We start from the raw sequence: 22,646 nt of genomic DNA on the forward strand, positions 1-22,646 counted from the left end.
TCCATAGGGAACATAAGACTTGCATCAAACATATGTGGACAGATTCTGGCGTGGGATGTGCTGGTTCTTTCAGCCATTGCTGATATTCCCAGCGAAATGCAACTAGACCTTGGGTAGGCCGAGGCTCTTGAAACTGCAACAGAAAAGTTCAGGTCAGGTTTGGTACCCAGAGGGCTGAAAATGCATTTCCTCAGGGTGTAGCTGACATCCAGAGCAGCAGCAGAACGCTGTTGGAAGGATGCTGCACAAGTGCATAACTGATGCACTAGCCAGCCACCCTAACTGGTCAGCAAATTATCCAAGTCTGCAGTGGGCTTATCAGCATTGCTGAAGCAACGTCTACCTTGCTCCAGTGTCTCCCTCCGGTTCAATTGTCCCTGCCTGGGGCTATCCAAGGTCCTGACCATCCTGCCAGAATCTTGCTCACCCTCCAAGCTGCCTGAGGAATGTCCCCTCAGCTTAGACCCAAATATCCCCACTTGACTGAAAGCCCGGCACAAGTGGAATGGGTGGCAGATCTCGCACTCCCTCCTTAGCCCGAGGATGCAGGCCCTCCCTGGGGTTCCGACCCCCCCCCCATTCCTTTTACGTAGGGAACGTACGGGAATGACTTGCATCATACATACAGGTTTTGGTCTCAGCCTGTGATGGGGAGGTTTTCGAATAAAACTACCCATTCCTGGAGCAAGCCGAGGCTCTGGGACCTGCGACAGAAAGGTTCAGTAAAAGCTCAGTACCCGGAGGTCCCAAAATGCCCATCCCCACAGTATAGTGCTGCCATCTGTGCAGGCCCGAAGGTGGAGGCTGCTTTAAGGGGAACGGATCCCGAATCCTGAAGTCTTTTTCCTCATACTTGTATCATATGCTGGGTGGGAGGACACGGTCTGAGTTGGCACCCGCCTCCCATAGGTTCCTCTCCCTCTTCTTTGTTCTAGTTCTTGATTTCTTCATGACTGGTGCTTGGGAGGGTGCACAGCTCCAGAGACTGGCTGGGAGCTTGTCCTACCCAGTCGATGGCCATGAGAACAGCTCTTTAGTGCGCTGTCTGGTGAAGCTCTGCTGGTCCTCCCTATCTTCTGTTCATAATTACTAGCATTTTCCAGACATTACCTGCATGGCTTCTGTCACCTTCACGGTTTCCATAATGCTGTGATGGAAGTTGCCTGACCCATAGAATCTGTCCATGGATTTTCTTGCAAAGAATTCCTGTGGCAAGAAGGTTAACAATGTGCCAATTAGTGGCCAACACAAACCTGCATTCCCTAACTTTATGTCCACTTCTAAAAGCAAGCAAGAAATGAACACAGACCCACTCCTGACATCTCAGCTACGGCACGGGAATAGTCAATGTCCTCTCAGGGCTCCTGTTTTCACAGTTGAGAACACCCCCCCACACACCAAGACTGGCAGCGCATCTGCATATAGTCGTTGGAAAGTGCATGAGCTTTCATGGTGCTCCCCAAAGACTCCTGGGAATTGCCGTTCAGTGAAGATGTGGCATAGTCTTCTTCCAATATCCTGCATCACTCTCACAGCACAACAGTCTCCAGGATCCCGCCGTAAAAGTGAAGCAGGATTCAACAAACAGAAGTCTGAAGTCCCCTTGCACAAGTGGAATGGGGGAAAGATCTGGCCCTCCATGGACCGAGGATGCAGCCCCCCCCCCCACCTCGGGTTCCAACCACCAATCCTCTTCCATTGGGAATATAAGAGTTGCACCAAAACGTACATGGATAGGTCTCGCCATGTGACTGACTGGTTGCTCAGGGCGATGCTCACATTCACGGTGAGAGGCACCCAGTCCTGGGGTGAGGTGAGTGTCTTGGACCCTGACAAAATGTTGATTGGGCCTGTGTACAGCTTCACCCCAAACCTAGCTTGTGTGCAGATTCAGCGAAAGCTGAAAACCCTGGAACGACCATCCCCGCAGGATAGTGCTGCCATCTGTGCAGGCCCGAAGGTGGAGGCTCCCTTAAGGAGAACAGATTCCACTTGAGCCCCTGCACTGTCTGGGAAGGCCTGCAGAGAGGGCTGGGAAGGGCAGCCCTTCCCGGACAGCTCTTCAGAGAGGGTTTCCTCTCTCTGCAACAGCCCTCCACGGACTGAGACAAGCACAGGACTGTGCAGGGAAATGGCTGTGCAGGGAAATGGCTCTCACGGAGAAAGGTCTCTGCCCAAATGGACCCTACTTGGAAAAGAGTCAAGATCACTGCTCTGAGTTCTGGATTGCTCCTGAGACTTGAAAGTCATTTCCTTCCCCTTGGGTAATATACTGGGTAGGATGAGACTGTCAGAGTCTGTGTCCACCTCCCACCTCTCACGGCTTCATTTCACTCTTCTCTGATCTAGTTTTTGATTCATACATGACTCAGTCTTGGGAAGGCGCACAGCTCCTGAGACAGGCTTGGGAGCTTGTCCAACCAAGCGAATGGCCATGAGAAGAGCTCTGTAGTGTGTTGTCTATTGAATCTTCATAAGGGACACAACAAAAGTGTTGCTTTTTGAATAGGGGTCTTAACACAGGCCTGCAGCAGGATTTCTCCTGCTCCCCGAGGAAAGAGAGGGGAGGAAAAATCTGGAGGCTGTGCAATACTTCAGGCTTCACGATTAACTGACTGTGCCTGCATACACCAGCACATTAGCCTATCCATTTTCTCTTGAAGAGAGAGTTTGAAAGTATGCCCTGCAAGTGTAACAGCCCCCAACTTGGAAAAGAATATTCATCAATGCATTGATTAGAAATGAAGAGAATATTTTGGAGAATTATTATTATTATTATTATTATTACTACTACTACTACTACTACTACTACTACTACTATTACATTTATATCCCGCTCCTCCTCCAAGGAGCCCTGAGTGGTGTACTACATACTTGAGTTTCTCCTCACAACAACCCTGTGAAGTAGGTTAGGCTGAGAGAGACGTGACTGGCCCAGAGTCACCCAGCTAGTTTCATGGCTGAATGGGGATTTGAACTCGGGTCTCCCTGGTCCTAGTCCAGCACTCTAACCACTACACCACGCTGGCTCTCTATTCTCTCAAGAGAATTCATTTTTCTATTCTATCCAATGCATTGGCGAATATTCTTCCCAGACCTGTAAATAATGTTCTTTTCCAAGCTATTTCTGTAATGTTGTGAAAGGAGAGATCTGACTTCTTTACATTGTATGAATTGCTCCTTGACCTGCAGTGGCAATGCAAAGAAAACACAATCAAAGTTTGCTCCGGGGGATGGCGGGAGATTCAACCCATTGAAGTCTGTGGGGTAGACAAGCTCCAATAGCAAGCCTTACGCAGACATATGCAAGCGGGCATGGGATGAGCAAAAGAAAGAGAGTCATGCTCGGCACTGGCGGTTCTCCTAGCTGGCCTAAGGCTGAGGCGTCCCTCAGCCTGAAAAGGCTTCTACTGAGGGGGGATATTTGGACCAAGTCATGCTAGACGGAGAGTACCAGATGCGGCAGTGATTCACCTTGAAGCATCCCTCTCTTGCTTTTCCTTCTGCTCCCTGGAACAGTCGTGATACCAAGCAGTGGGGGGAGGAGGAAGAGAAGGAAAGATCTCTTCCAAGTCACTGTCCTATCCCTGACTTATGAAGTCCCCATGATCAGACGGAGACGGCTCCACTTCACTGGAGCCCTTTACACAAGTGGGATGGGAGAAAAATCTAGCGCTCCCTCCATGGCCCAAGGATGGAGCCCCCACCTCGGGTTCCAGCCCCCATTCTTAGTCCATAGGGAACATAAGGCTTGCATTAAACTTACGTGGACAGGTCCTGGCTGCTTGGTCCGCATCTCACATTCAATGTGAAGCGTCACAGGTGCTCGTATGAAGCACGGTTTTCTGAACTGCAACAAAAAGGAGCAGCACAGGCTCAGTACCAGGAGGGCCAGAAACACGTTTGCTCAGAGGCTGGTGGCTTCCATCCAGAGCAGCAGCAGAGGGATGGTGGAAGGAAGTTGCAGAAGTCCAAAACTGTGGCACTAGCCAGCCAAAGATCCAATCCTGCACTGGACTTGTCAACATTGCTGAAGCAACGTCTACACTGCTCTAATCTCCCCCACCGGCTCAAGGGTCCCTGTCTGGAGCTATCCAAGGTCCTGAACCTCCTGCCAGAATCTTGCTCCCCCTCAGAGTAGTGTTCTTTGGCGGCAGGCCCATTTAGCCTAAGTGGCTGTCCAGTCCTGACTGTGACAGTTTTTTCATTGGGCCTGTGTGCAGCTTCGGACAAAGCGGAATACTCTACACAGTCCCCCAGGCACCATGTGGTCCTGGCATTCTACTTACAGAGGCCGGCTGCTGCTTCCTGGAGTTTCAGGAAGGAGGAAGAGGAATTCTTCCTGTGCGGAAGGGCCACATGGTTTCCGTTGTCTTGTCTGCCCCACTCTGATGCTGTGTGTCAGTGCGAGTGTGTGTGGAACGGAGCAGGTTTCTCTTCTTTCTCTTCTCATATTTGATGATATCATTTTCTTTCCCCCTTTGTGACTTGACCTGCTTCACCAGCTTGTCATCAGGAGCAGGTATACCCACCCAAACCCTGTTGCGGTATCACACTTACTTACAACCTAAGGGGACGGGGAAGATCATGATAAGATGACAGACAAATATGCTATGTACATTCTCAGTCAAAAAGTGAGTTTGTTTTGCTCTCGTTGATGCTCACTGATGTGTAGGACAAAGATTTCTAAATAGCTCTCTCTCTCTCTCTCTCTCTCTCTCTCTCTCTCTCTCTCTCTCTCTCTGTGTTTCATTAACAGTGGAAAACCCAGGTTCTTAAAGAGGAATTAATCCTTTGCCCCTGCTAACTGGGCAAAGAGGTACCTTCTTAACATGGTGATTCTCTTTATTGAGCGGGGGGAGAGTAACTGGCCCTATCCACCCCCAGCACAGTACTTCCAGTGACTGTTGCTGGTGTCTGTCTTATGTTTCTTTTTAGATTGTGAGCCCTTTGGAGACAGGAACCCATCTTTTTTATTGATTATTTCTGCATGTAAACTGCTTTGGAAACATTGGTTGAAAAGCAGTATATAAATATTTTGTTGTTGTTGTTGTATTGAGATCTTCCGCATGCATGATTTGGTCAGGTCTGTGATCTATATGGCTTAATTTTCAAATCACATAAACGACATGTTGCATAGAATTCAGGCGGCATCCAGAGTTGATAGAAACCCATGTTTGTTTGTTTTTTAATTAATTTTAAAAAATCTGATTTTTTCCATTGAAACTGGATTGTGTTTTATTTTTCTTTAACCAGTTTATTTTCCAAAAGAACACAGGTCAAAGATATCATCATCACCATGAATGTTAATCATAACTCCTAATTATCTTCTGTGAATTTTTTGTATCAGCAGTATATGGGGATGAGAGAGAACAGGCCTGATCCTATTCTGCAGGTGGTGAATATACAGCACTCACATACACAGTCAAGCCCTTGTGGGTGTCTGGGTGTTTCTCTCAAAGTGCAAAGACATTAGGCCCATTCACACATGATGTTCAACACTCATACAATGAGTATACACACAGGTACAATTCTGTGCACAGGTACAGTCATTCCCATGTTATGTTGAACACAGGTACAGTGTAATTCCGATCTGTACAATGCATTTGAAGGTCCTGTAACGAGGTTCAATTTTGTAATGAACCCCGGTACAGTAATTCACACCAACATGTGTACAAGTTGTACAGCATAATGTCTGAATCAGCCTAAAGAAGGACAAGGAATGACTAGAGGATTGAGGGGCATGGGATTGGTCTGAACTAGGAGCAGGAAGATGGAGGATACCTTTCCAAAGTCGTAAGAGGGATGTCTCTCACCGGAAACTGAGGACAGGTGTAACCTCAGAGGAAATGTCCGTCAGCTGCTCCTCTGGAGCTCTGTACAGGAAGCTCCCCACTCTGGGAAAAAGAAACAGAAAAGCAGAGCATCAGTCCCGATACGCTGGGCTGAAATAAGCCGCCCATCTTTTGGGGAACCGGTTCAGATGGGGGTCCCCAGCCAGTGCTCAACCAGATGTTGTTGAACTACGATTCCCATCACCCCCATGCTACAATTCATGGTTGAGGATGATGGGATTTGTCATTCAGCAACACCTGGAGTAACATGGCTGGGAACCCCTGCACTGTTAAGAAGAGACTTCCTTTCGCCCACTAGGAGCAGTGAGGCCTGGCAGTGCTGAGGTAAAATGAAGGGAGAGGCCACTGCCCGCTGGGAGGGACGAGGGAGGAGGCCATGGAGCCCAGGCCTCTGGGAGTGAGCCAGTCTCTCTCGTCACCTCAGAGACGTGAGGGACATCATCACTCCAGCACCAGAATGGCCGCCCTTCTCTGGCCAAGAGCTTTCTCCATCCCTGGGGGGCGGGTGGGGCAGATCTCACCAGCCCCGTCAGAAATTCTTCCCAGCGGTTTCTGAAGGGAAAGACTATTGAAAAGAAGAGGAAGAAGCAAGAAACAGCCTCCCGCTCTCTCCCTTTCTTCTCACAGCCACACTTCCGTTTCCGCACGAGGGAGAAAAATGAAAAATATCCCCACCTCATGCTGGCACACCATGTAGGAGGGCAACATTTTGGGGCTGGGAGAGTTTATTTTGAGTCCTAGATCCAGCTCCAGCTACAAGGACCTCGTGGTCTTCTTCTCTCCCCTCCTCTCCCCTGCAACGTGACTTTCTGCGCCAGCATAGAAACTTGGGATCAGTCCTGCAGGGAGGTCCAGAGGGCAGGTTTCCTGCGTGTCCTTTTCCAAACCCCTTCCCAGCCCTCATGGCAAAGCAAGTCCACACCACTCAGCCAGGCCTCTCCCCTCATGGAAATCCCCTCAGTCCATGGGTGAGCATTTGGACTCTGCCGGGGAAAAGTAGATCATCTTTTTAAAAACCGATTCTTCAAACAGGCGGGCTGGTGGGCGAAGCGCAACCAAACGCAAGCAAATGGATTGGATGAGCCAGGATGCAGCCATTTTGGCCCTCCCCTGGATGTAAGGCCACTAAGTCATCTGAGGGCTTTAACTGCCAGCTTAGCTTAGCCTTCTGCTTGCAACAAATTCACCATGACTCCCTGTATGAATCACCTCTGTTTCCCCTGCGAAAGAAGGAAGAAAATGGTTCTTTCTTCCTGGTTCTTGGTTCTGTAACTGCCAGAGAGAAATGCAAAGCAGATTAGGCTAAAAGGGCAGAGGGATCCTGGATGTTCAAGCATGTTTGCCTGACTAGCAGAAAGGGAGGAGGACTAGCGGAGTGTGATGTGTGGCTTTTCCTATATAACGCTGATGCTGAATGTGCTGGGTGTGCTTTTTGCTTTGGAAATGATTCCCTTGAGAACCATTTATTCTGCAGAATAGAAGTTGATTTCGAGATCTCCACCCTGGCTGTGTTTTATTGGCTCAGCACACGCCAGGCAAGGACCCAGTTCTGGGACAACCAACTCACCCCACTAAAAATGCTCTATAACATCCAGGAGAAGCCTTTGAGCTGGAAATTGGCACAAGCTTTGACATTTGGGGGTAGGATGTGAAATGCAGAGGGAGTCCGTTGTGTGCACGGACCCAGAATCACGTAGCCTCCCCGAATCCCCTTCCCTCAAAAGCAGCCCAAGCCCAACCGCCCATCCAAGAACGGCACCATGAGCTACGCCGCTTGGGGCTGAACTGTGGAGCTGCCACCGGGTCGGAAGAGCTGGACTGGAGAGAGGTCGGCTGCGGAGGCCTGGTTTTGTGAGGGACGGGAGGAGAGCTTCAGAGCGCCACTGTGGGGAGAGATGGGCGAGTGGGAAGCATGCGGCCATGTCCAGGTGCTGGGTGCACATCTCCTGCCCTCGGCATGCCTGGACTCGCTCTCGGGGCCAAGCTCTGGGAGCTGCTTGCGGGTGCTCTGGCAACTGCAGTGAAGTGGATATTGACCTCCCCTTAAGGAGTCATTTAGAACTAGGTTTTGCCTGCTTAGGAGCACATGGAGCTTCCATATCCTGAGTCAGACCTTTGCTCTATCTAGCTCAGTATTGTCTTCACAGACTGGCAGGGACTACTTCAAGGTTGCAGGCAGGAAGCTCCATCAGCCCAATCTTGGAGATGCCGCCAGGGAGGGAACCTGGCCCCTTCTGTAGAGAAGGCACACCATCCATGACCGAGCCGTGGGCTTTCCTGGCACCGGTCGGAGATGGGGGTGGCCACGCAGCCGTAGAGGGTAGGACACCAATGTCCGCCTGCCCACCCTCAATTACAAAAGCACCCAGGCCAAGACCCCCTGGGCATGCATGAGACAGCCCACAGGCTTCAGCAAAGGGAATGAGCGCCATGGTAAGGCAGAAATGAACACAGCCAGAAGATGCCCTGCTCACCAACCCCACCTTGCAGCTTCTTCCCATGTGCAGAGACAGGTTCTTGGAAGTCTTGCATGTGCTCTGATGGCCAGAGAATACAGGACCCGGGGAATGAGCCAACTTCTCTTTTCCGATTGGCAAAGCACTGTGTGGGAGGGGCTTGCCACATCCGTCCTTAGCCTTATAGACAGATTTTCAAACCTCATTTTCCTACAGTATCTCTCTCCTTTGAGGTGTTATACTACTGTACATCACTAGGGCCATACAAAACATTCTCCTGATGGACCTACAAGATGTAGCCCATCAGGTTTGGGGCTGGGGTGAGCTTTCGTCCACACTGAAGTGATCCACACCTGGTGGCTGTTGAATCATGACCTCCAAATCCAAGCGCCCAGTCGCTGGCAGAGTAATGCTCAGATGCATTATCTTCAGAAAGGTTCCCAATGGTGACATTGAGAAGCCCGGAAAAGCAGTGCAGAGCTTGCAGCAGGGCCATCCCGGGGGGATGTGGGGCTGTGCACCAATTGGAACATGTGGGACCTCCTTCTCTAGCTTTTGTTCGGCCCCAAGCAAGACCAGTTTGCAGGAGCTCCTAAGATGAAGCAAGATTCAACTGCTTAAAAGTGTATGCCAGCCAATCTTAACAACATGTAGCCAACACACTACCCTGTTTCCCTGCTAAAATGAGGGAATTCCATCTCCTTGTTTTCCTGCAGCCAATTCCCCGCACAACTGAGAGTCCGTGGGGGGGGGGGAGGGTAGTTAGAGGGCTGGATGAGACCTGTGTGCAAATCTTTCTCTATGCAGCCCTAACGCTCACTGGGTGACCTTCGGCCAGTACAAACTCTCTCTCTCTCATCCTCATCCTCACCCTCCTTACAAGACTGTTGCCAGAATAAATGTGGGGAGGCAGAACTGTGTACACCATCCTGAAGGAAGGGCAGGATATCAGGGGCCTAAGAAAATACACATCTGTACACATGCCATATGCTTATTTATGTTGAGTATTAGCCAATGGAAGCATTACATGTGCTGTGCATGCCAAAACAGAAGGAAAAGTCACCTATTTGCAATCAGGCCAAAGATATCTATTTCCCCCAATTGGGATTTCAAACTAGACAGCAGAGTGGCAGACACGCCAACATTCCGTCTCACCCAGCACCGCCCAGCTCTGGCTGGCAGCAGTTTCCCTTTCCTCAAGCAATGACTCTTGGATCTTTTCCCGAGTTCCCTTTTCTTGATCTAAAATTGCCCCACAAGCTTCAATGAGCCCTGTGGGGCACAGAAATAGAGTTTCAGGAACAGCATCTCAGATCTATTTCTGAAAGAGATGGAATCTCTTATGGAGGCAGAACCAGAACACCTGTGGGCAAGGTGGACTCAGAATTACCAGTAGATACATTGGTTTCACAAACCTGTGAAGGAAAAGAATCCAAAGGGGGCAATTCACCCCAAACTGCCCAATGGAACTCCATGGAGCGGAATGTTCATGGACTCCAAGAGCAGTTTACAGGCAACCAGCTGGGCAGAGCTAATGGGACTCAGTATTCTGAGTAAACTTTCTTTCCCAGTTTATTAAGTCCCTTGAGAAAGAGAGAGTTGGGGATCCTTTGTCCTGCAATGAAGCTTGAAGGCTGACCCACCAAATGCCTAGTGCAGGGGTTCCCAACCTGTAAAACTCCAGATGTTGCTGGACTACAACTCCCATCATGCCCAGCTTCAATTGATTGTGGCTGGGGATGATGGGAGTTGCAGTTCACTTGCAGTCTACAGTTGCATTCTGGAGTCCCACAGGTTGGGAACCCCTCGCCTCGTGGATTCTTGCCTGGATGCACCCACATGGACACCGTGGGGCATCGTGGCTGGGGCTAGCATCTCCCTCATCTTCACCTGGGCCTCCAAGACCAAGGAGCAGTGTGGGTGCACAGAGGGCAAGTTGCAGGGCAGCACAATTGCTGATGTTGCACAACAGCACAACTGATCAGGTGGTGGCGGCAGTTCTGTCAAAGCGTCAGCCTCCGGTTCCCATTTCCCGCCTTTGTAGAGCTTGAGCCCAAACGAGATGGCCTGAACTCTGCTCGGAAACTGGCGGGTTTCTTGTCTGCCCTCGAGAGTGTGCTGCTTGTACACTTCATGTCTGGGGCCAGGAGTTCCGCGCAAGGGGTCGCGCAGATGCTTATGCCAAGTGGTGTTTATGGCTATTCATTCAGGGCCAAAGAGAAACTTCCTCCATGCTTGCCCAGCATGGGGAAAGGGGGCAAAAGGGCAGTGCTTGGTTCTGCCAAGTGGCCTCAGGAGAGCTGGCCGTGGTGAGGCGGAAATGAACACAGCCAGAAGGTGCCCTGCTCACCAAGGCCACCTTGCAGCTTCTTCCCAGGTGCAGAGGCAGATTCTCGCAGGTCTGACTCGCATGTGCTCTGATGGCTAGAGAATACCGGACCCAAGGAATGCGCCAGCTTCTCTTTTCGGAAAAGCAGTCCAAGGAGAGGAATGGAATCCGACCGAAGCAATCTGTGGCTTCTGCATAGAGGAAGCGGTTGCTCAGTGTGCGGATCTCTCTTCTTATCAGAGAGGGCCTGTCCCCTATCCTGGGAAAGCATCACCATCCTGAATTTCTGGTGTGTCTGTTGGGGCTGCTCTTAAAGACACAGGGCATGGCTAAGAAAAGCCACCCTGAATCGCAGTGGTGTGCCCTGAGGGCAGCTGGTAGGCCTGTGGGTCCTTGGGTTTCAACAAGGTTGCAGAAAAGTGAAACAGGATGGGGCCTAGCCCTCAGGCTCCACAACTGTATCAAATGCAAATGCCCCCCCCCATGAGAGATGTTGGAGTGGTCACTCTTTCTTTCTCATGATGCCTCTTCTTAGGAGACACCAAGGCTCCAAGAGTAGCTTTCCTACCCCACTTCCAGCACCCCAGTCCACAGCCTCTGCTGCCAGCAGTCAGCATCTCTCCCCTCCCAGCTGTCTCTGCCTGGCCGGCTCCCATCCCCCCATAGAACTGAGTTGAGAGTTCCGGCATCCATGGAGATGGAGAAACGCAAAAGATGCTCCAGAAGACAGTTGGCCAACTGCCTGCTTGCTGACCTGAAGTGAGATGGCCTTCTTCGTCTGGGTTTTGGCTTTGGCCATTACAAGCCTCATTGTCTTGGTCTATATCTACCAGAAAAAGGGCGGTTCAAGGCGGAGGAGACAGGTAAGAAGGGTCGCGTTTTGCCAAGTGAACCCTGGGTGGTGGGTCAAAAGAGGTTTCTCCTAATTTTTGTTCACTTGTTCTTTTCCTAAAATCATTTCGTGCTGGACATCAGCCAATGGCAAATCAAAGAATTTGTATCCATTTCTGCAGGGGTTTCGGGCTTTTTATGTTGCTGCTTTCTAATTAATGTCCCCTGCCTCCTGGAGGGTTTCCATCACTAGAAAGAAGCGCACACCCCTTTTTTGTGGTACCATTTGTGCTTCTGAAGCTTTACTCTAGAACATTTTTCCGGTGTCCTCTCTTTTTTGATACACTCTCTCTAAACTATCATCTGACATATGGATAACAAAGGTTTTCTCAACCAATTTCCTCAGAAGTCTTTAAATAGTGAAACTAGTGTCAGAATATATTGCTTGCCTCTGTCTTTGTAAATAACATTTCTTTTTTTTAAAAGAGAGACAATGAACTGTTCTTGAGGCTTCTTGGTTCACTTTTTGTTTTAGCTTTTGCTTTTGATCCACCTCTTTATGTTTTAAAAACCAAAGTGCCTAGCCATTCCTTGTGTTCTGTTTGGGACTGCTTTGTTTGACAACCCTGCATTTAGCCATAGCTGCAGATTGTAGTCCCATGCCATTCTGCATGCAATTGGATCGTTTTAGTCAAGCATTTGGACATGTTTATCCCACTCCTCCTCTACGGGGTCTGGTGTGGTCTACATGCTTATGGTTATCTTCACAACCACCCTGTGAGGTAGGGTGGGCTGAGAGCCAAGGTAGTGGCCCGAAGCACCCAGTAAGTTTCGTGGCTGAATGGGGATTGGAACTGGGGACTCCCCAATCCGCGATCAAGACGGACACCTTACTAAGGGCTGCATGGATGTCTTTGTCACAATGTCCCTTTGAAAGGAAAGCCTTGGTTCTTGTACTTGTCTCTCCTGTTCACCTGCTACACAACGTTACATGTGTCCTGCAAGTTCTGATGTGGCAAAGACAGGGAGAAGAAGGTGGAGTTGCCTTTCTCTTCTTTCCCCTGCCCACTCCACCCTCCTGCAGTCTCTCTAGAAGGGCTCGAAGAGGAGGACGGGCTCCCTGGTTCTCACCTGACTCATGTCGCAGGGGCATCCCCTCTTGGCGGTGGGGGCCTTTCTGTCTCTGCCTTCTGATACAGTAGAGGGGAGGGCATGGCATCCAGCGAGGACCTGAAGAACACGGCCTCAGGCTGGTCAGGACCTTGGAGATCTCCAGGCAGGGACAGTTGAACAGGAGGGGACACCAGAGCTGGAGTGGTGTTGCTCCAGCCATGTTGACAAGCCCACTGCAGGCTTTGATCTCTTGCCAGCTAGTTAGGGTGGTTGTGCAGCATCCTTCCAGGAAGGCTTTGCTGCTGCTCTGCATGGCAGCCACCATCTGAGGAAATGCATGTTGCGTCCTCTGTGTTCCGAGCCTGTTCTGAACCTTTCTGTCTCCGGTACGAAAGAAGCAGCGTGTCCGGGTGGACAATCGGCATTTACCTAAGCGGCCCTCTAAAAAAACTGAACATCAGATGCCAGGACCTGTTTACGTAAGTTTTATGCAAGCGTCACATTCCCTCCAGCAGAAGAATGGGGGTCAGAACCCATGGGGGGTGGGCCGCATCCTTGGGCCATGGAGGGATGGAAGATCTTTCTCCCATTCTCCTTGTGCAAGGGGTCCCACTGAAGTGAGGCTGTCAGTTACTGAGGTTTGGGGACTTCCTAACACTGAATCAGGGATAGGAGGATGGAAGCTATGCCTCCTCCCCCCACTTGTGGGCATCACAGCTGTGCCAGGGCACAGTAGGGAAAGCAAAAGAAGGATGCTGTGGAGAGAGCCATTGACACATCTGGCACTGTCCATCTTGCATCAGTTGGTCCGAAGAGACCCCCTCAGTGGAAGACTTTCCAGGATGAAGTACTCCTCAGTCTTAGGCCAGCGATGGGGTCCATCCGTGCAGAGCATGTCTCTGCTCCTTGGGCTCATCCCAGGCCTACTTGCAGACTCTGGTGTAAGGCTTGTGATAAGAGCTTGTTTACCCCACAGACTTCGGTTGGATCAATCTTCACGGCCCTCCTACCCCGCCCCCACTCCCGAGCAAAATTTTTGTTTGGTTGTGTAAGCATTGCCACTGCAGGTCATGGAGCAATTCATACACTCTGAGTAAGACAAGTCTCTCTTTTCAAGACATTACAGAAATAGCTTGGGAAAGAACATGACGGATAGGTTGATCGAATATTCACCCATGCATTTAATAGATGGGATAAGATAATTCTCCAGAATGTTCTCTTCAGCTCTAATCAATGCATTGGTCAGTATTCTTTTCTAAGTTGGCACTTGTGATCCTTTCAGGGCAGTCTTTCCAAATCGTGATCAAATGGGTCGGCTGGTGGGGTAGTGTATGCAGGCACCGTGAGTAAAGGGTGCACCTTGAAGTATAGCTCAGCCCCCAGATGCTGCTGCAGGCCTGTGTTAAGGGCCCTATTCAAGAAGCCAACACTTGTGTGCACCTTGTGAAGTTTCAATGGATAACACACCACAGAGCTGTCCTCATGGCTATTAGTTGGTGGGACAAGCTCCCAGACTCTTTCAGGAGCTCTGCACCCTCCCAAGCGCCAATCACATACCAGTCAAAAACCTCATCAGAGAAGAGGGAAAGGAATGCATGGGAGGCGTGTGCAGACTCTGACAGTGTCATTCTACCCAGTACTTTCCCGGAGCATAGGAGGAGCAAAGTTGGAGGAAATGCCTTCAGAGTATCAGGAGGAATCCAGACCTCAGAGCAGTGGCCTTGACTCTGTTCCAAGCAGGGGCCATTGGGGCAGAAACCCTTCAGCCTGAGAGCCATTCCCCACTGTGCTGACCTTGGCATGGCCCTGCTCTTTTCTCAGTGCTGGGAGGGCCCTTTCAGAGAGAAGGAGCCCTCTCGGAAGAGCTCTCTGGGAAGGCTGAAGTTCCAGCATGCCTGCCAACATGGAACAGGGGCTCAAGGGGGTGCCTTTTTCCTTGGGGGAGCACACACACACATATAAACACTCTGGCCTGTGCAGTTGGCAGCACTGCACATTGGGTATGGTCAAACACACATATGGGTCCAGGGCCCTTGTGCCACGTCGTTCCACCAGTGCTCTCCTGCTGCTCGGAATGTCAGCCACCATCTGAGGAAATGCAGTTCCAGCCTTCAGGGTACCCAGCCTGTGCCCAACCTTTCTCTTGCAGGTGGAACAGCCTTGGCTTACGGAGTGTCTGTCACAGGGTGACTGCTACTTTAAATGTAGACAATGGCGAAAAGAAAAACCTGCCCACCACATGAGGAGACCTCTCAGCGTACGTTCTATGAAATCTTACCTTCCTTACAGAAGAGGGATGGGGGCCAGAACCCGAGGGAGGGGGGCTGCATCTGGCACTGTCCGTCTAGCATCAGTTGGTTCGCATGTCCTCCCACCCTGGAAGCCTTGTCAGGCTGAGGTGATCTTCTGCCTTAGGCCAGATCTAGGGATAGTCAGTGCAGTAGTCCCATGATCATTCCTGTGACTTAGCTGAGATTTCAGAAGTGGGTCTGTGTCCTTTTCTTGATTTCTTTTAGAAGTTGAGACAAGTCAAGATGGCACAGGGCCTCGAGGGGATTCCTTCTCCCTTAAGAGAGCACACACAAACACCCCCTGGTGGGTCAGGGCTAGACAAGCACATGGGGGTCAATGGGGCCGTACACAAAAGATGTTTCCTGACTGCCTCAGGAAGCTCTGGGGGGGGGGCAAATTATGGCAGGAAGATCGGGACCTTGGATTGCTCCAGGCAGGGACCATTGAACCAGACGGAGAGACCAGAGCAGGGTAGAGGTTGCCTCAGCAATGTGGACAAGCCCACGGCAGGCTTAGACGACTTGCTGGCTAGTTAGGGTGGCTGTCTAGCACAACAGCTTTTGCGTTTGTGCAGCATCTTTCCGGCAGCGCTCTGCTGCTGCTCCGGATAGCAGCCACAGTCTGAGATCATGCATCTTCATCCCTCCGGGTACTGAGCCTGTGCTGAACCTTTCTGTTGCAGGTCCAAGATCTTTGGCTCACTATAGGACTGGGTGGATTTCTCCCGGAGCATGAGTGCTGGCTGCAAGAATTTCTCTGTGGCACGATGAGACCTATGCTGGTACGTATTATGCATTCCCTACAGAAGAGGAATGGGGGTAACAACCCAAGGGATGGCCAGCATCCTCAGGATAGGGTGGGAGTCCTAAATCTGCCACCCATTCCACTGGTGCCAGGGGGACCGGTAAAGTGGGGCTATCGGGGTCTAAATATGGGTACTTTTTATGGGACAGGGCAGTTAATCAGAAAAGAATCCCACCTCTCCTTTTCACCCTGGGGGGCTTCACACTGCTGTGCATCACAGCCAAAGCTGCACACAGGCCCAAGAAACAATTTGCTAGGGTTGGAGCTAGACTGACACATTGGGGTGATGGGGAGTGCCACTGAAGAAAAGGCAGCTGAGCAAGATTCTAGCAGGCAGATCAGGACCTTGGATAGCTCTGGGCAGGGACAGTTGCACTGGAGGGGAAAACGGGATCAGGGTAGACCTTGCTTCAGCAGTCTTGACAAGTCCACTGCAGGCTTCGATCTCTGGCTGGCTAGCACAACAGTTTTGCCATATACTGAGTGGCAGTATACCGTTGGTCCATCTAGCTCAGTATTGTCTACACAGAGTGGCAGCGGCTTCTCCAAAGTTGATTGTTCAGCATCATTCTAGTAGCACTCTGCGGTTCTGGATGCCAGCCACCATCTGCAGAAATGCATTTTTGGTCCTCGGGGTACTGAGCCTGTGCTGAACCTTTCTGCCTCAGATCCAAGAGCCTCAGCTTGCCCCAAGACTGGGTAGATCTTGCCATGGGAGTGAGCATCACCTAAGGAATCTGAACATCTCATGCCAACACCTACAGTGGGTATTGGAAAGAATCACCCCCTTTGATAGACCTTAAATTCTGGTTCCCTTACATCCTGAAATGAAAACACAAAGAAAATTCCCTTCACCAGCTGTACTTATCCAATGCAACCTATAACATCCAACTGAAAAACATCACAATTACAGTCCAGAAAAAGTGTCAGAAACAAAAACCAAGAATTACTGAGATTGAAAAAGGATCACCCCCCCCCCAATGTCAATATTGTGTTGAACCACCTTTTGCTTTAATAACAGCCTTGAGTCTGTTGGGATACTTCTCTATCAACCTTGCACATCTAGACGGAGCAATATTTGCCCACTCCTCCATACAGAACTATTCAAGTTCGGTCACATTGGATGGTAGGTGTTGGTGGACTGCTATCCTCCCTGGATCCGGTCGGCCCTCCAAACTGGAAGGAACAGCAAAAACAAGCAAAAGGTGGTTCAACAAAATATTGACATTGGGGGGGGGGTGATCCTTTTTCAATCTCAGTAATTCTTGTTTTTTGTTTCTGACACTTTTTCGGGACTGTAATTGTGATGTTTTTCAGTTGGATGTTATAGGTTGCATTGGATAAGTACAGCTGGTGAAGGGAATTTTCTTTGTGTTTTCATTTCAGGATTTAAGGGAACCAGAATTTAGAGAATTTAGAGAACCAGAACCAGAATTTAAGGTCTATCAAAGGGGGTGATTCTTTCCAATACCCACTGTAAGACCCAAGAAGTGCTCGGCATTTGAGTTATAAATCTCTCAAATTCTGCCACATCTCTGACAATACCACCTTGCTTTTGTATTTCCTTCTGTGCTATGCTCTTGATTGGTGAATCTTGAAACCAGCCTCCACTGCAAACTCCAGCCCTGTCCACCACCAAGGCCGAACGGACCCGACCCTACTTTGTGGTAAGCACCCTCCCTTTCCAGGGAATCCTGGGCTCTCTACTCCTGTGGGATGGAGTTTGGCATTTCTCTCTCTCTCTCTCTCTCTCTCTTATCCCCCTATTTCTCCAGCAGTATTGGGGACACTTATCTATCACTCTCACGTTTCCAATGCTTCTTTATCTTCTCATTCTGTACTGCAAGATCATCTTCATCTTGCCATCCTCTTCACTTTCCATACATGTAGAGATCTCTAGTTGCTTCAGTTTCCGGGTTTCAAGGGTTGTTGCAGTGGTGGTGGTGGAGATGATGATGACGATGAGAACAACAATGAAGAATTACATGTGTAAACCTGACTCTGACTTGGCTGGCAAATGGCTCTTTTCTTCCCCCAGGAGACAGACCCTAACCACCCCAATCTGTCCTGTGGCCCTAACTGGAGAGCAGTGCACTTACAGCAGGTGGGCCTAGAAAAAGTCCTGAGGCGCTTCCGCAAGCTGGCTGAGGTGAGGAAATCAGAAATACACAGACCCCCACTGAGAACCAAGAGCAATGGGGCAAGTTTTTCCCTGCGCTCAGCCCCTTTGCTGAATTGTATGGCTTGGCTAAGGCAGAATTCAGGGGGTCTTGGCCTGGGTGCCATTGGAACTGGGTGTGGGCAGGAGGAGATTGGGGCCCCCCTCCATACTCTCCCAGTCCCAGCACAAAAGCACTACCTCCACCCTGTGGGAAGCACTGCCCCTCCAGCACGGGTGTGCCTAGACTGGGTAGAGTACTAGCAGCTTCTCCTTTTCCAAGCCAACATGGCCATCCTCATGTTCCACCATGGCCTGGGAAGCTCATGGCTCCCTGGTAGATCCCAGTAGACCCTCTTCACACCTTTCTTCCTGCCCTTGAATCCATCCAGGAGAACGTATCTCCAGTTTGTATATGAGACCCAAGAAGTGCTCGGCCTTTGAGTGATTAATCTTTCATATTCTGCCAAATCTCTGAGAATATCACCTTGTTTTTGTATTTCCTTCTGTACTGTGCTCTTGATTGGTGAATCTTGAAACCAGCCGCCACTGGAAACTCCAGCCCTGTCCACCAGCAGGACCGACCCAACCCGACCCTACTTTGTGGTAAGCAACCTCCCTTTCCAGGGAATCCTGGGCACTCTAGTTCTTTGGGGCAGAATTTGGCATCTCTCTCTCCCTCCCTCCCTCTCTCTTTCTCAAAAGAAATGCCACATACCTCATCTGCCCACATGTTTGAAGTATAGCCCCCTATTTCTCAACCAGTATTGGAGACACTTATTTATCTCTCAAACGTTTTCAATGCCTCTCTATCTTCCCATTCTGTACTGCAAGATCTGGCTTAGCTTCAAACTTCCTCTTCCTTCCTCTTCAGTTTCCATACATGCAGGGGATCTCTGATTGCTTCTGTTTCTGGGTTTCAAGTGCTCCTGCAGTTATGATGATGATTGATTTCATGTATATAAAAGACTAGGAACATAGGAAGCTGCCATATACGGAGTCAGGCCATTGGTCCATCTTGCTCAGAATTATCTACACAGACTTTCAGCAACTTCTCCAAGGTTGCAGGCAGGAATCTTTCTCAGCCCTACCTTGGAGATGCCAGGGAAGGCACTTGGAACCTAGATGCTCTTCCCAGAGCAGCATTCTCTTCCCCGGAGGGGAATATCTTACAGTGCCCAAACTTCAAGTCTCTGTCTTGGTTGACGAATGTCTCTTTTATTCCACCAGGCTCCCCCAAACCAACAGGTCTGCCTTACCTGTGGCCTCAACCCCACAACAACATTTTTAAAAAAGAAAGGGAGGTTCGAGACATTGAAACGCTTCCATAAGATGAATGAGGTGAGGAAATCAGAAGTAAACGGAGTACCAAGTTCTCTGGGACAAGCTTTTCCCTGCGCTCTGCCTCTTTGTGGAAGCGTGTGGGTTGTCTAAGGCAGGCCCCAGTAGGGCCTTGGTACTCTGGAAAGTGGGGAGGAGGTGAGAGCTGGTCTAGTGGGCGCCTCGCGGACATCTTGCCCCCTTGGAAGAGGACAGCAGCTCCTTCCAAGCACAAGTGCAGATTACTCCATTTTCAAAGTCTGCATGCCTTGGTGAAGACCAGGGAGTAGGTGTGGAGGAAGTGCCTCTTGGGAAGTGTTGCCTCGGTGTGCAGCAGCTGTGAAAAGGACAATTTCCATCCAAAGGTTCACCAGGAAGGGGACTGAGAACAGAGCTGCTAATATGATCACCCCTTGAGACATCCACATTTGGAGTCATACTCTGTACAGTTCTGGTCACCATATCTCTCAGAGGACATTCTGGAGGTATGAAAGGTACAGAAGAGGAAACCGAGAGGATCAGGGGGCTGGAGCACCTCCCTTATGAGGCTCAGTTTCCACATCTGGGGCTTTTTAGTTGTGGGGAGAAGGCAACGAAGGGGAGCCATGATCGAGGTTTATCAAATGATGCCTGGTGTCTAGAATGTGGAGAGTGAGAAGAATTTCTTCCCCTCCCATTAGACTGGAACCAGTGGCCATCTCATGAAAATGATTGCCAAGTCATTCAGGACCAGCAGAAGGGAGTCCTTTTGGACACAGTGTATCATGAATCTAGGGAATTCTCTGCCACGGGATGCGGTGCTGGCCACCAGCTTGGAGGGCTTTAAAGGGGACTCTGGCCATTTCACAGAGGACAGGCCTATCCATGGCCACTAGTCTGGATGGCTGTAGGCCACCTCCAGGCTCAGAGGCAGGATGCCCCTGAGTAGCAGCTGCAGGGAGCCGTGGCAGGGGAGGGGGCAGGCCTTCACCTCTGGCCTGGGGGTTCCCAGAGGCAGCAAATGGCCAGGGTGGGAAACATGAGGCAAGACAGGATAGCATGTCTTTCCTGAAGGATCTCCTCTGCAAAAGGGCAGGGTCAGGGAAGACCCCCTCCTTGTGCAGCCATTAAAACTCATCTTCACTCATGAATCCTTTGTCTGGGATGACATCCTCATCTTTCTCTCTTTTCTACCTTTAGAAGAAGAGCAGGAAGAGGAAAAGGCCATATGATCCAGGAGAAGGCCCAAGGTAACTTTGTTTGAAGCTTTCCTGATGTGTAAATCTCCACCTCGAAAGGAAGGCCTGGGTGGGGTGGGGGATCTGAAGCACAGCCAGAGCTTTGGTCCTCCCAGACCAGGACTGGCATCAACGACTAGCAGCAGCTCTGCAGGGTCACAGGCAGAAAAAATAACTTGGCCCGGGGCAGAAATCTCTTGTGGGGTCTTCCGCGATGCATCAAGGTGGTTCATGCCCTCCGGCATCCGGACGAGTCTCCCTTTCTGGCCTGGGATTCTGGTGTGGCCTCTCCCTGATCCACCTTTTGTACACGAGGGGGAAACGTTCTTGTATGGGGGAGCATTTGTTAACCTGAATAGTGCCCACCCTGCGCCATGGGAAGGGGTACAGGTTGGTCACCTCCATGGCGATGTGGGAACTAGGTCTGAGGCCAGGCCTGAAAGCCATGGGGCTGGGATGGGTGCTTTCCTGGATCTGAACAGGTGGAAGCCTGCAGAGCAAACCCTGGCCAGCCGCAGGGACTGATTCCTTTCCTCCTTTCTCTTTTGCAGGATCAAACGGAGGAGAATCTGGCCCTAGTGACGTTTGTATTTCATGTTATTACATATACTTCTTGTTATTATATATCCAAGTCAACTTGTACAAAATCCCCCTCCCCTTGGCCTCGTGCCCCGCACGAGGCCCAAGAAGCGGGCCAATTGGCTCCTTTGAAATTGGAGGCGTGGTCTGGGCCGTAATCGGCCGATCCACACCCCAAGCTCTTCAGTTTTGCCTTGGCAATCCCCTCCCTCCCTTCCTTCCCTGATGCAGAGCGGGTCTAGCGGCTGGTCGCCCACGGGGGCCGAGTAGGAATTTTTTGCTCTCAACACATTGGCCACTGTTGGGGGTTTTTTCGCCTACTCCGTTCTGTACTCAGGCGTTTAGTTAGAGTTAGAGTTGGCAGTAACAGTGCGGGCTGAGGGGTAAGTTGAGGGTTAGAATATTGGTGAGCACCCTTGGATCTTTAAAGGTTGATTGGTCAATTGCTCCTTTGTGGCCTGTGCAGCACGGGGAGAATGGATTGCCATGAAACCTGCTTCAGGACTTCACCAACCTTTGGGCTGTGCGGTCCAGGGTGGGTGAAGACCTTGAAGTATCCAGATCCCCTCTGCTAAAGGGGGCGGTTGGCTTTGAAGGAATTAGGCGGGGCGTACCTGCCTGTTTCCTGAGCCAGGGTGTGTCGCCCAGTGAGGCGATGGGTAGGACGTTAGAGTCCTAGCCCGAGCCTAGGGGCCTGCACTGTTCTCTAAGGGTGATTAATCACCTGGCGTTCCAGTCCGCCATGTCTGATGTTTCTTTAATAAAGCTGTGGTCCTTTCACCCATCAAAAGTCTACGTGTCTTCTTGGGCTGGGGTCTGGGGACAACCTACTATTTGTTTCTTTATTTACGTCTACTCCTACTTGGATTGATATGCTGTTGCTATACTGGAACTGCACTTGACCTGACCACTGTGAAATCGCCTTCCGCTGCCATTGGTTCACCATATTTAAAGCAGCAAGTAGTTCCAAAGGACTTGCTTCTATGTCTTCATCCTTGTTGACCATCCACACTTTTTATAGTACCTGCATAAGTCTTTTCAAAAAGAAAGCTGGTTTACTAGCACAGAAAGGATCAGTTTGAGCAGGTTCATCAATGCCCTTGAAGGTGGTCTTTGTGGGCATGAAGCCAAATGTGAAGAAACTGAATTGGTTCCTATGCTAATATCGAGGTGAAGCCTACTTAATTTCTAAGGACATCTTTGTGCCCTGGTTTTATATACTTGTTTCTCTCAATATATTTCATTATTTATTTATTATTACTATTAGTATTAATAAGGTATTGTTGTTCTTGAAGAAAATCCGTTACTAAAAACATTTTCCTCCAGTATCTTTTGAGGCTTCATAGTATGGTATGTCACTCAAGGTAAAGCACAGGGCCATAAAAAACATTCTCCGTAAGGACTGACATGATGAAGCCCATCTGGGTTAGAATGGGGGGAGCTTTCTTCCACACTGGCTGCCGTTGGGAAATGCCAAACAGGTTTTTAGCACTTTGCCCCTTGTTCACCCGCACCGGAGCACTCTGGCATCAGATGCTTTTCTTCCTCTCTTCTCTTTGGACCGGCAAAACAAAGACCCGAAATTCAAGCACCCAATCTTGGGCAGAGAGTCAGGCTCAGGGCATCTGGCAGGTTGTTTTGTCCAGATTCAGCAGGAGAAACCTCCCTGAGATCTCTGCGCAGGAGAAGCGT

The 22,646-nt window shown here is 50.2% G+C and overlaps 1 protein-coding gene across 4 annotated transcripts; it reads left to right on the forward strand.

Moving 5' to 3' along the window:
• The first annotated feature begins 1,227 nt into the window (after positions 1 to 1,227).
• LOC128341753 (uncharacterized) lies at positions 1,228 to 21,738 on the forward strand. Of its 4 annotated transcripts, none has more exons than XM_053288252.1 (10): positions 11,385 to 11,503; positions 12,980 to 13,063; positions 14,734 to 14,841; positions 15,559 to 15,657; positions 17,285 to 17,347; positions 17,719 to 17,829; positions 18,382 to 18,444; positions 19,069 to 19,179; positions 20,338 to 20,387; positions 20,927 to 21,738. In XM_053288252.1, exons 1-10 carry the CDS (start codon positions 11,405 to 11,407, stop codon positions 20,952 to 20,954), a joined length of 816 nt encoding a protein of 271 aa, XP_053144227.1. In that variant the 5' UTR covers positions 11,385 to 11,404; the 3' UTR covers positions 20,955 to 21,738. The 4 variants fall into 4 exon arrangements, with proteins under 4 accessions (XP_053144216.1, XP_053144227.1, XP_053144237.1 ...); XM_053288262.1 differs by having other exon boundaries at positions 12,983 to 13,063; XM_053288241.1 differs by lacking the exons at positions 11,385 to 11,503; positions 12,980 to 13,063 and adding an exon at positions 1,228 to 1,813.
• Positions 21,739 to 22,646: the final 908 nt, after the last annotated feature.

This window comes from Hemicordylus capensis, chromosome 1, assembly GCF_027244095.1.
Source record: "Hemicordylus capensis ecotype Gifberg chromosome 1, rHemCap1.1.pri, whole genome shotgun sequence".
NCBI classification, from domain to species: Eukaryota; Metazoa; Chordata; class Lepidosauria; order Squamata; family Cordylidae; genus Hemicordylus; species Hemicordylus capensis.

Bases quoted from the DNA above. Each gene is read 5' to 3' on its own strand.
- LOC128341753 (XM_053288241.1), top strand. From the start codon at position 1,271: ATGTCCACTTCTAAAAGCAAGCAAGAAATGAACACAGACCCACTCCTG. The intron at 1,814-14,733 runs GTGAGTGTCTTG...TTTCTCTTGCAG, and splicing joins GCACCCAGTCCTGGGGTGAG to GTGGAACAGCCTTGGCTTAC. The intron at 20,388-20,926 runs GTAACTTTGTTT...TCTCTTTTGCAG, and splicing joins GATCCAGGAGAAGGCCCAAG to GATCAAACGGAGGAGAATCT.